The 12,652-nt window shown below is 51.0% G+C and overlaps 1 protein-coding gene across 3 annotated transcripts in view; it reads left to right on the forward strand.

Annotated features, from left to right (window-relative positions):
* The first annotated feature begins 1,732 nt into the window (after positions 1–1,732).
* Positions 1,733–12,652, forward strand: part of MLXIP (MLX interacting protein) — a 60,160-nt gene continuing 49,240 nt past the window's right edge. For all 3 annotated transcript variants that reach the window (XM_030860212.2, XM_030860214.2, XM_060310513.1), the window contains exon 1: positions 1,733–2,221. In XM_030860212.2, the coding sequence (XP_030716072.1) occupies positions 1,809–2,221 (413 nt within the window). In that variant the 5' untranslated portion in view covers positions 1,733–1,808. The remainder of the gene's footprint in view (positions 2,222–12,652) is intronic.

Genomic DNA, 12,652 nt, shown 5'->3' on the forward strand with positions numbered 1-12,652 from the left:
CATTTAAGCGTTTACCAAGGAGAAAAGTCTTCGAATAAAGGAAGGCAACTCAAAGGGTGGACTTTCAGACGTTTGCAGCCAGAGTTGGGAGCAGTGGTTTGGGCAAGTGGGGAGACCCTCAAACTCACACCAGCTGCCAGTCCATCTGGCCTATCCCTCCTTGGAGACATCCAGGGAAGGAGTTAGTGCAGCCACTTTGGTAAGAGACATTTGTCCCAATACGCTCTCCTTTAGGAGGCCCTTGTCAGGAGGAAGGCGGGAGAGGGAGCTCAGCCTCCACCCGAATCTGGAAGTGAAACTGGCTTCAAAGCAGAGCACAGGAGCAGCGGCAGAGGACACCGGAGGCCCTGCTGAGACTAGAGTGGGAGCTCCTGTCCCAGGGACATCACTGGCCCTCTTGCTGCCCTGTCATCCCCTACTGTCCCTACGTGGCCCCCACCCCAGGCTGGCATTGAGCCCCTTGACAGCTTTCTATAAATGTCAACTCTTAGGTTGGACCATATGAAATTGCTGTTTCTATAGTCAAAAGTGGTTGAGTATTGGCAATTTCTAGGTGCCTCTGGTTTGGCTGCTTCAGTCTCTTCAGTCCGTAGTCCATTTAATACACAGTGCTCATTCTTTGCTAGGCACTGTGTTAAGTACTTTATAGTCATTTTTTAACTGTCACAACTTTCTGAGACAAGGAATCATTCCCCACTTGACAGAGAAGACAACTGTGGCTCAGAATTGGAATTGTTTAGGGGCTGGTTTGCCCTCCAAATTTAAGATCTTAGCAATAATGACAGTATTTTGAGTTTTAGTGGCTCTGTCACGTACTAGTTGCGATGCCCTGGGAAAGTGCCTTAAGTAAGGTTGACTAAAAAGGCAGGTTCCACCTTTGTGGAGGTGAGAAGCGTTAGTGATCTTTCTTTTTTAATTAATTAATTTTTGGCTGCTCGTTGGGTCTTCGTTGCTGAGCGCGGGCTTTCTCTAGTTGCGGCAAGCAGCAGCTTTTCTTGCTGCAGAGCACAGGCTCTAGGCGCCCAGGCTTCAGTAGTTGTGGCACGTGGGCTCAGTAGTTGTGGCTCGCGGGCTTGGTTGCTTCGCGTCATACGATATCTTCCCAGACCAGGGCTCGAACCCGTGTCCCCTGCATTGGCAGGCGGGTTCTTAACCACTGCGCCACCAGGGAAGTCCAGTGAAGGTTGATTTCGCGTTAGAAAAACCCCTTTGGTATTCAGCGACTCAGTTTTATCAGTAAAATGGGGACAAAACCCACAGCGCCCAGCAACATCTGTGAAGAGCCACAGTTCCGGGCCCTGCAGGGCCTGGGAGACGGAAGGAGCGCCACCCCCACCCACCACGTGGAGCGCCCGCCCGGCCTGCGGCGAAGCAGCAGAACGATTCCCCGGAGCGTAGGGCGGGATCGGCACGGCCCGCTCGGCCAACGCCTCTCCTAGGCCAAGACACTGGAGAGTGGCACCGCCCGGTTACCAAGTCCCGCAGCACCCCGGAGGGAAGGGGGTGGCGAGGGGCGGGACCTGGAGGCGTGGCCTCCGCCTACCCCTGCCCCCCGTTTTTGTCCGCCCAGACACGGAAAGGTTCCCCTGCGCCTTTAAGAGGCCGAAGCGGGCGCCCGATTGGCCGAGACACGCCGGTGACGTCACGCCGGGGCCGGCGCCGAGGCGGCCCTGACGGCCCGTGCCCTCCCCCTCCCGCCCCGCCGCGCGCTCGCGGACAGTCGGCGCGCGGGCCGGGCCGGCGCCCCGTCACGTTTCCTCGCGTGCGTCGCCCCGGGCTCCGGGGGATGCCCCCGGCCGGGCCCCCCCATGGCCGCCGACGTCTTCATGTGCTCCCCGCGCCGGCCCCGCAGCCGGGGCCGCGCGGTGCTGCTCAAGCCCCAGGTGCCCGAGGACGACGACGACTCGGACACGGATGAGCCGTCTCCGCCGCCCGCCTGCGGCGCGGCCACCCCGGCCCGGGGCCACGCGAGCGCCGCGCCACTGCCGCCCAAGGCCGGGTCGGGCAGCGAAGAGCCTCCGCGCCGCCAGCAGATCATCCACAGCGGCCACTTCATGGTGTCGTCGCCGCACCGCGAGCACCCGCCCAAGAAGGGCTACGATTTCGACACGGTCAACAAGCAGACGTGCCAGACCTACAGCTTCGGCAAGACCAGCTCCTGCCACCTGTCCATCGACGCCTCGCTCACCAAGCTCTTCGAGTGCATGACCCTGGCCTACAGGTAGGACCCGGCCGGCCCCACCTCTCGAGCGGAGCTCCCTTTGACAAAACAAGCGTGGAGGGCTGGGCCGCCTGGGGATCTCTTGGCTTCAGGCATTCCCTTTGGGTCTTCCCTCTTCGGGAGGGTTTATGGGTCTGGGGTCCCTAGTGGAAGCGAGAGGGGCGGGGGTTCCTGGCCTCTTCCCTGTCAGCAGGGCTTGGGTTCTTCCGGCTTCACGTTCCCCATGCAGGCCCTCACCTCCAATTCCGAGGCCACCGATTTCGGGTAAGAAAAAGGTGTCAGTACAGGCTGTACCTTGTGTTACCCGACTTTATCCACCCTTCCCCCCAAAGCTTTGTGTGTTTCCAGCAATTGCCAGTAGTGGTTAGGACCACCTGTCTAGGGTGGCTTAAAGTCGCTGGTTCCAGTATTTAATGGTTGAGTCAAATTTCTGAGCCTGTTTCCTCCGTTATAAAGAGGGGATGACAGTAGTATCTGCCTCCATTGGCTGCTGTGGGGATGGAACAGCAGGTAAAGTGCTTATTCCAGTACCTGGCACATAATTAGTTGCTCCAGAAGAGTGTGAGCTCCTTTTCTTATTGCCCCAGCAGAGGGAGGCTGGGTCCTCTCACATCCCCTTTATTGGGAAGCCCTCCCCCAACTTCGGAGGGGCCCTGGCTGCCTCCTAGGAAGACTTGGAGCCACAGCTCTTGGAGGTGCAGGCTGTCCTCCTGGCAAGTTGGAGGGTTCTTTGGCTGGCTCTGAAACGTTATATGGAGATGTCAGTGTTTAGGGCAGGCATCCCAGGCACCATCCTGACCTGTGGCTCCGGCTCTAGGCGGAGATCCCTTTTTTCTAAGTCACAGAAATGCGTGGTCCTCATGGGTTAACGTGGCCTTCCACTCTCCCTTTCTCGGTGTGTTTGTTAGGTATTTGCTTCCGATAATTTCTGCCTCAGCAACAGAACTTCTGTGGACTAGCTGCAGTACAGAGCAGCCCAGCCCTGCCCAAAGCTCATGATAGGATCTCCGCAGAGTGGAGGTTACTGCAGTAGTAACTGGACTGGCTGGGGTTGTCTCAGGTCTAGTCTGCAGGCAGCGCAGGGAAAGTTTCCTTGGAGACTCCAGAAGCAGTGTAAAGAAGAGTAGGAACGTTACCCTCCCCCTCCCCCCTATTTTTGGAGAGTAGGGAACCCCAAATATATCCAAGGTGCACATTTACCTGAAGTTGAAACACTAGATATACATGGCTCTGGGTGGCATTTTCCCCTCTGGAATAAATGATTAGTCAACTTGTTCCTTTGTTATGTTCCTGAAACACACCCCACTCTTCCCGCCCCCATTTCCTCTCTTGAAGGCTTCCCTGATGGTTTGTTTGCCACATGGCTGCATTACATTACCCAGAGCTCTCCTCCAACCCCCCTTGCGTGGCACATTGGTTAGGCTCTGCTCTGATTCTCTGGTCTTGCCAGTTTGAGCTGGCACTGAGCCTGTGAAGATGTTCTGTTTTTTTTTTTTTTAAAAAAAAACCAAACGGCATTGAGATTGCAGCCCTCTGCCCTCGTTTAGCCCTGCTTACCCAGTCTCAAATTTTGAGCACTTCATTGGAATCAAACGCAACTAGATTGTAGCATATGCTACAGTGTGAGAGAGCCCTTTCAAACAAAATTGGAGGTGAAAGACAGGAATGTGCTTTATTAAGCGAACTTAATCCTCTTCTTTATTTTAATATAAACTTCTCCGCGTACAAAGAGAGAATGGTTGTTTGCGTAGTAGGGGGCATGGGCTCGAAAGCACTCACCTAAGCTCTGCTAAAGGAAAAATAAACCAGTCTCCCCGCTTTGCCCTCCGTTTGGATAACCTAAAGGCTTATTATTAAATAACACCAAAGAATTTTAGTAATGGTATTTTTTTTTCACTTCTTTCAAAAATATTTTGGCAGCTGTCCATTGCTCATTTAACTTTCTTGGTTGCAAAATGCACCCTTAGTTTGGTTTGAGGCTCACCTGGTTCTTCAAGACCGCCAGCCCCTTTGGCTCTCCTGCTTTGCTGTCATTCCCCACGTAGAGTCCTGCCACTGCAGGTCCCTGATATGTGTCCACCTAGTAATTGCTCATGAAGATGCTCTTTGTGTCTCCGCCTGGGGCTCGTTTGGATGGCCCCAGAGTTTAGTTGGCAGTGTGGAACCCGGGTACAGATTGACAGAGGAGTGACTCGAAACCAGTTGTCTGGGCTGTAGCCTCTGGCCCAGAAAGCAGCATGAGAACAGATGTGAGTTTCTGACCTCAGCTGTCCTGCACGACCACTAGCTGGCTTTCAGAGAAGAGGGGTTGAGATATGGGGGGCAGGGAGGAGAGAAGAGTCAACCCCAGAGGTGGCCTGACTTCCCTTTCAGTGCGGTGTGAGCCTTCACCACTGGTTTCCAGGTTTTCTGCTCCTGGGACTGAGAGGAAGGCCAGCTGGGCCTCCTCTTCTGTCTGACTGTTTGTGGCCTAGGCGCTTTCTAACTTCAACTTCCTATCTGTCCCCTGGCCTCTTCGTTCTAGCCGCCTAACTCTCCCTGGTACACTCTGTGCTTTTTTTTTGGTTGGTTTCCTGTTAACTGCTGCCTCCCAGCTGTTTCCAGATGAGGCTCAACAGCTCTTTGGGGGAGGAACTAAGTGCAGGGGAAGTTGTGGTTGTTTTTTCCCCAGTCGTGTGAAGTGGCCTAGGGACTCTGAATATGATCTGTTCCTGAACATGCACTCCTGAAGGATCTTTGGCAAGACTGACTTCAGGTGGGGGAATAGGGTCTTTGAGGAGTTGGGACTAGGTTGTGAATGTGCCCCGTGGTCCACCTGGGCAAGTGACAGTGCGGATGGATTCCAGCTTCATGCAGCTGGCATCCCTGTCCTTCCCACACTGTGATGCTAAGAAGCCCTGTAGTGAAACATCTTGCCTTGGTCCCACAGTGTGTGTTCAATTACTGGGACGTTTGGGAGGGGAAGAAGTCGCCTCTCCCCAAGGCAGAGCTTAGAAGTTCATGGCTTACCTTCTCTAAGGCTTCCTGTCTGCCACTGTAAAATGGGGAGGATAAAGCTCCGCTGCAGGGTGGAAGTGCGGATTAACTGAGATAATGTCTGTGGATGTGTCTAGTACCTGACAAATAAGAGGCAAGAGGAGGTTTAATGGGCTGAATCCATTCTGCGTCCTCATTCAGCTGACATTTATTAGGAGCCCAAGTTTCTCATCTGTAAACTGAGGGAAATAACGTATCTGACTGGGGTCTTTAGTGTGGCTTTCAAATGCCTGCCTGACAAATGCTAAATGGATGCATTCTTGGTTTGTCCATACTTTCTAAGGCCCCACAAAGGAGCTGTGCACTCTAGAACATAGTTCATGGTCCTTGCCCTCTTAACACTGTGAGGAATGTCACACATGTAAATCACCCTCGTGGATTCTGAACACATCTAGTAGATAGCTTTTTGTGGTTGGTTTTGGTTTCGCTTCTCTCTCTCTCTCTTTTTTTAAATGTACGTTATTTTTGGCTGCGTTGGGTCTTCGTTGCTGCGCACAGGTTTTCTCTAGTTGCGGCCAGAGGGGCCCACTCTTCATTGTGGTGTGCGGGCCTCTCATTGCGGTGGCCTCTCCTGCTGTGGAGCACGGGCTCTAGGCATGTGGACTTCAGTAGTTGTGGCGCGCGGGCTTCAGTAGCTGTGGCTCGCGGGCTCTAGCGTGTTGGCTCAGCAGTTGTGGCCCATGGGCTCTAGAGAGCAGGCTCAGTAGTTGTGGCTCACAGGCCCAGTTATTCTGCGGCATGTGGGATCCTCCCAGACCAGGGCTCGAACCCATGTCCCTTGCAATGTCAGGTGGACTCCCAACCACTGCACCACGAGGGAAGCCCATCGCTTCTCTTTTTATGTAACTCTTTGTTAGGGAGCCTTGGTGTGAATGTCTGGGGGGTGGGGGGAGAGACAGTCCTTTTATGTATTTAAAGATAAGCTGTAGCTTTCTGGACAGTGGATTTCTGCTCCAGTGGATATTTGAGGAGACCTTTTAATTTGGACCTGTAAGATAGCCTTGGGATACAAGTTTCTAGAATGTAACCCTGTATACGTATGTATAGTAACCCTCTGTTCCTGATCCCCAAGTATTAAAGGTTTAGAGCATCTCGTCCTTCAAGTTTTAAGTTTTCCATAGAGGAACTTCCTAATCCTAGGTGCGATAACTAGCTGTAAGTGGGAACCATTTACACAAATGACTAAATTAGTTTTATTCTTCTGCAACCATGCTGAAGAGAAGCAGTTTCTCTTCTCTTGCGCTTTCTTTGGTCTTTAATCATAATATGGTGTCCATTAAAGGGCCGCACTGAGATGGGAGTGCGGGCTGCAGAGATGAGAAAAGGCCGTCTCTGTCCTCCAGGAACTCACAAACCTGGGGTGGGGGACAGATAAACAGACAGTTGTAAACAGTTAGCAAGGGCTATGATAAACAACGTGAACCAGGTCCAACGGCAGCACCAAGCAGGGTGCCGAAGCCAGTGTGTGTGTGTGTGTGTGTGTGTGCGTGTGCGTGTGCGTTTGCATAATCGGGATCAGTGTGGACAGTTTCCCCTGACATTGGGGTTTCATACCTATCTCCCCTTTCCCGTGTTAACTGTCAAAAATCATGCAGGAAGCCCCAGAGTTCCTTTTGCCTATCTTCTCCTTGTTGGTAGTCCAGGACCAAATTTCCTTTTTCTGTAGAGGCTGAATGGCTGATTGCCGTCCTGATGGAAGGGCGAAGAAGGGTGATCAAATTGGGAAGAGCCCGGGGAAGGGGGTTGGAGGGGATGGTGGAGGGAGTTCATCTGCTAGGGTGGGAGGAGGGAAGAAAATTCGCACCAGCTGAGCAACTACCGCCCTCCTGGAGTCTCTGCTGCGTTGTCCTAAGTCACAATAACCCTCTCAGGCAGGTGATGATGGAATTCCTATTTTTAAAACTTACAAAAAAAAAAAAAAGGAAAGAAAACCTGAGCACAGAAGTTAATTTGCCCTGTTGCTGGGAGGTGAGGCAGTTTGTCCAAGGCGGTGTCTCTGGGAGCTGAAAAGGAGTTGAAAAGTCACCTCCCTCATCTGCTCACAGAAGCCTGCAGTTCTGTAAGAGAGGAGGTGAAAGTGCCAGTTCCTCTAGGAATGTAAGGCGGGAGAAACCAAGATGGGGAAAACAAATGCCCTGAGGCAGCTCCATGCCCTTCCTCGGGCTGCCCTTCCCCACTGGTAAAATCCTGCCCTTCCTTCGAGACTGTGGCCCTGCCGTCTTTCTCGAAGGGAGTGAATTCCACAGTCCTCTGCAAATCCACAACCTTATTGGTTCTGTGTGGTATTCTTCCATAGACCTGACTTCCCAAGATTCCTGCTCTCTTCACCTTTGACTTTCCCACGGAGCCTAACAGTTGTCTGGCACGTACTGGGTGGCTAAGAACTATATATGGAATTGAAAAGGGAAGCTCAGGGGCCTAAGCGGCCAACATCAGAAACTTGCCTCTGGTGAACCTTGTTTATCTTCAGCTCTGCAAAGACAAATACACCCTCTGTGGAACAGTGCTTTAGGGGTGTTGGTGTGGAGTGGGACAACGAGGTGTTGTTTTGCTGGGTAGTGTTTGTGTTGTGACCCACACGGACTGGGGCTGTAGGCAGATGAGTGGCCCCTCAAGACGTCCACGTCCTAATCCCCGGGGCCTGTGAATATGTTAGGTTACATGGCAAAGAGGAACTAGGGTTGCTGATCAGCTGCCTTCAAAGTGGGGAGATTATTTTGGATTATGTGGGTGGGCCCAGTGTAACCAATCACAAGCGTCCTTAAAAGTAGATGAGGAAAGCAGAAGAGAACCAGGGAGGGAGCAGCGGGAGAAGGACTTGGCCTGATGTTGCTGACTTGGAAGATGGAGGAAGGGGCCATGAGCTAAGGAATATGGGCAAGGAAACAAGATTCAAGCTTTAGAAGCTTGAAAAGGCAAGGAAACAGATTCTCCCCTGGAGTCCTCAGACGGGACCCAGCGCTGCTGACATCTTGATTTTAGCCCCAGAGACCCGTTTCAGACTTCTGACCTCCAGAACTGTAAGACAGTAAATTTGTGTTGTTCTAAGCCACTCATTTTGTGGACATTTGTTACAGCAGCAATAGGAAACTAATACAGACTGGTCTCAAAGTTTCTTGAGATGATGTTTTTAAGCACATAACACAAGTATAAAAGTCTTTCTTAAGGCTTCTTCCCCCACAGGAGAGCATAGCAGCCCACCCTGCAGTTATGTCAAGCTGTGCTGACTGTATTAGGCACCACTTCAGGGGATCTAGTGATAGGAGGGCCCTCGATATAAAACAAAGTCTGTAAAGTGGTCTTATCATGGTTCCCTAGCACAGTTTCTAGAGTAGGGTATTGTAGAAAGTTAATAGTACTTATCTTTAAGGATTCTTATATGGCTGATGAAAAATTCAGAGTGTGAGCTCCTGTTCCCCAGAATTGAGTTACTTCTTGGGTATAAAATGTGCAGTTCAGACAGCAAATATCTTAGGTATTTTCTATCTTGTTGGAATTCTGTCTGTGGTTAGAATTCCAGGCCACAGGGCTTGAGTTTTAGGCAGAGCCCTTTTGGCCGCGTGGATCAGGGACCCTCTGGTGCTAGCACGTGTGATGGGGGTTTAGTGCAGGGGTCAGGAAGGGTGCTGGTACTCCCGTGAGCCTCCAGGGTTACCAGGACTGCCGGGCTTCAGTGCACACTGGAGTTGGGTCCCAGGGCACTGTGGGCCCTCGGTAGGGGGAGCTTGCCCTTCCCTTAAGGTTCACCCCCATCAAGTGACTCAGCTCCTCTCTCAGGCTCTGCTTTTCTTTGGGATCTTCTGCTTCCAGCTGGCGCTCTCACCTGCTGTCCTGCTCTTCTCTGCTTCCAAGCTCTTGCTTCTGGGAGCTTCTGCGTCTGCCTGACTGGAGCTCGCCCGTGGCCTGTGTTTCGCACACAGACCTGCTTAAAGCTTCCCATTACTGTCAGTGAGTGCTCTTTGCCAATTGTCTAATTAAATTAGTCCATCGTCTCCAATTCAGGTACTTGAGAAGGAGACCAGCAGCGCCCTCCCTCTCTGAGCAGCACCTCAGGGACCCCAGAGCATGAGTCGAGCCATGGCCTTTGGACAGGATGCCCTTTCCTTCCAGAAGTATTAATCAGGCCTCTCTTGTGTGCCAGGCACTGTTCTAGCCCTTCAGGGTACAGTAGTAAACAGGACCGATTAGTCATCTGCCTTCATGGCATTTATATTCTTTTTTTCCTTTCAGTTTTATTGAGATGTAGGTGACATACAGCCCTGTACACATTTATGGTGTACGGCACAATGAGCTGACTTACAGGTATTGTAAAATCATGGAGTTTGTTGTCAGTTGGGGGATTCAGTGTGCAAATCAGGTTTATATCGTTACTGCAATAAAGAACATAAAACACGCTGGGAGATGGAAAGTGATGGGGGTGGGCAGGGTGGGGGACACCGTATCTCCGCGAGTCGGAGAAGTGTTCTGACGAGGTGACATTTCAGGTTGAACTGAAACCTGAGTGGCGAGTGGGAACCAGACGTGGGTAGTCATTCCAGGCGGTGGAAGAGCCCGAGGCAGAGGCCCAAGGTGGAATGAATTTAGCACATTCCGGGGCTAGGAAGAAGGCCAGCGTGGCTAGAACATTGAGGGCAGGGTGAGTGGTAGGAGAAGAGGAGGGAAGGGGCCTTGGTGGGTGGTAAGAGGTCAGGATATTTGCTCATTGCTCTGGGGAGTTGGCTTGTTGAGGCTGCTCAGTGGGGACTAGGGGATGGAAGGCAGGGGGAGCGCACGTGGGTCCCAGAGTGGGGGCAGCCTTGGAAGTGGTGAGAAGTGCCTGGATGCAGGGTGGCTTTGGGCTTGCTGGTGGATCGGACCTAGGGGATGTAAGGAAAGAATCAGCAGGGACCCTGAGGCTTTTGGCCTGAGCCGTGGGTGAAAAGAGGAAGCCGAGGGAGCCCTGTCAGCCGCGTGGCTGGTGTGAGTGGTGCTGAGGACCCTGCTGTGTTGCGCTGTTCACTAAACTTGGCCACGTGGGCCGTGGGCGGAGCAGCTCCCCAGGAAGGGGCTGCGAGGGGCTGTCAGCGTCGGGGGATACCGTGGTGTCCAGGGAGGTCCTCACTGTCTCCAGAGCAGTTCTCCACTTAGCCCCGACCAGTCTAGACCAGTCCAGGCGCCGGGCTTCTTTCTTCTGTCCCAGCTGCTCTGTCTTGCCTCCCTAACCCCTGTTGTGCCTCATGAGGGGCCGGTTGGCCGTGGGAGGTTTTGGCGTTTTGAGCTTGTATTTGGGATGGCAGGTTTTGTTGTTGTTGTTTTTTCCTGTGAAATGTATACTATCATATCCCGAATGATATTTTTTATTCACTTGGGTCTGGTTGTGGTAGAGGAGTACCGCCTGGTCTTGAATGCCCTACAAGGAAACTTCTCCAGATCTAGCATTCCTAATGTGTTTGGGGTCAAACTGCACCATCAGACAAACCTTCTAGGAGGAGGCAGTGTAGAAGAGGTTATTTGGTAGCTCCAGAAGGATGTACAAGATCTGGAAAGATAATTCCAGAAACTGAATTCCTTGTCAATAGCTTTTGAGTCTCAGAAGTGAACATAAAGAATCCGATTGAGGAACAGTGAAGAGCGAGGCCAGGGAGTAAAGAGCTCATAAAGGGACAGCAGGGAGAAGCAGGCTGCTGGTAGGAACAGCAGTGCAGAGGGAACCCCGTGGGGATTGTGTTAGCACAGTCACACTGTTGAGGAATATTCTGTGCATAGGAGGGTCTATTTTGAAAGCTAGTTACCACTTCTTCCCTCTGTGGCTTGTGGACATAGGGAAGAAGGCAGCCTCTTTTGCTCTGTCACCATGGAACAAACAGTCATCAAAACAAAAAACAGCTTCTTATGTAGAAAGTAGGAGAATTAACCTAGTTTCTAGATATTTACCCAATATTCTGGCTTTTTAAAAAACAACCAAGGGCTTCCTTGGTAGCTCAGTGGTTAGGAATCCACCTACCAATGCAGGGGACATGGGTTCGAGCCCTGGTCTGGGAAGATGCCACATGCCGCGGAGCAACTAAGCCTGTGCGCCACAACTACTGAGCCTGCGCTCTAGAGCCCACGAGCCACAACTACTGAGCCCACGCACCACAACTACTGAAGCCAGTGCACCTAGAGCCTGTGCTCCGCAACAAGAGAAGCCACCACAATGAGAAGCCCGCGCATAGCAACGAAGACCCAATGCAGCCAAAAATAAATAAATAAAATAAATAAATTTATTGAAAAACAAAACAACAACAAGAAACAACCTAAAGAACCCCTTCATATGCTCAGGTGGTAACTGACCCATTTGCAAATGGACTACCTCATCTTATGGGACCTGCCCAGATAGCTGGATACTATGCTTTCTAGAGGAAGTGAATTTATAAATTCCTCTTATTTATTAAAATGAAACACTTTCGGACTTCCCTGGTGGCGCAGTAGTTAAGAATCCGCCTGCCAGTGCAGGGGACACGGGTTCGAGCCCTGGTCCATGAAGATCCCACATGCCGCGGAGCCGCTAAGCCCGAGTGCCACAGCTACTGAGCCCAAGTGCCACAACTACTGAAGCCCACGTGCCGAGCCGGTGCTCTGCAACAAGAGAAGCCACCGCAATGAGAAGCCTGCGCACCACAATGAAGAGTAGCCCCCGCTCGCCACAACTAGAGGAAAGCCCACGCGCAGCAACAAAGTCCCAACACAGCCAAAAATAAATAAATAAGTAAATAAATTTATAAAATGAAACACTTTCAGCGAATTCTTAAAACAGTATATGATTATATTAGCTTGCTGTTTTAAACAACTATTTTCCAGTTGAGTAGCGGGGTCTTTTACATTGCCTCCTTTGTTCTTTAAAATTATTAAACGGATCATTCTCTGCCTTGGAGCAAGACTCTTTCTTCCACTTGTACAGACAAGTTTTTTTTGTTGTTGTTGTTAACAGCTTTATCAAGATATATTCATGTACCATAAGATGCAGTCACTGTAAGTGTGCAGTTCATTGATTTATTTTTTTGTTGTGCGGTCATTATCACAATCCAGTTTTAGAATATTCCATCACCCCACTAACTTTTACGTTTAATCCCGGTTCCCACTTTAGCCCCAGACAACCATTAATCTGCTTTCTGTGTCTATAATCTGCTTGTCTGTGCCTTTTCTGGGCATTTCATATAAATGGAATCATACTGTATGTGGTCTTTTGTGTCTGGCTTTTTTCACTTGGTGTAGTGTGTGCAAGGCTCATCCATGTTTATAACACATACCCATATTTTGTTCCTTTTTATTCCTGGACAGTATTCCATTGTGTCAATATACTACATTTTGTTTATCCATTCATTGACAGGCAAGTTTTTGAGGGAAGCCTAGTAGCTTCATTATTTGGATGTTGAC

This window comes from Globicephala melas, chromosome 13 (genome assembly GCF_963455315.2).
Source record: "Globicephala melas chromosome 13, mGloMel1.2, whole genome shotgun sequence".
NCBI lineage: Eukaryota > Metazoa > Chordata > Mammalia > Artiodactyla > Delphinidae > Globicephala > Globicephala melas.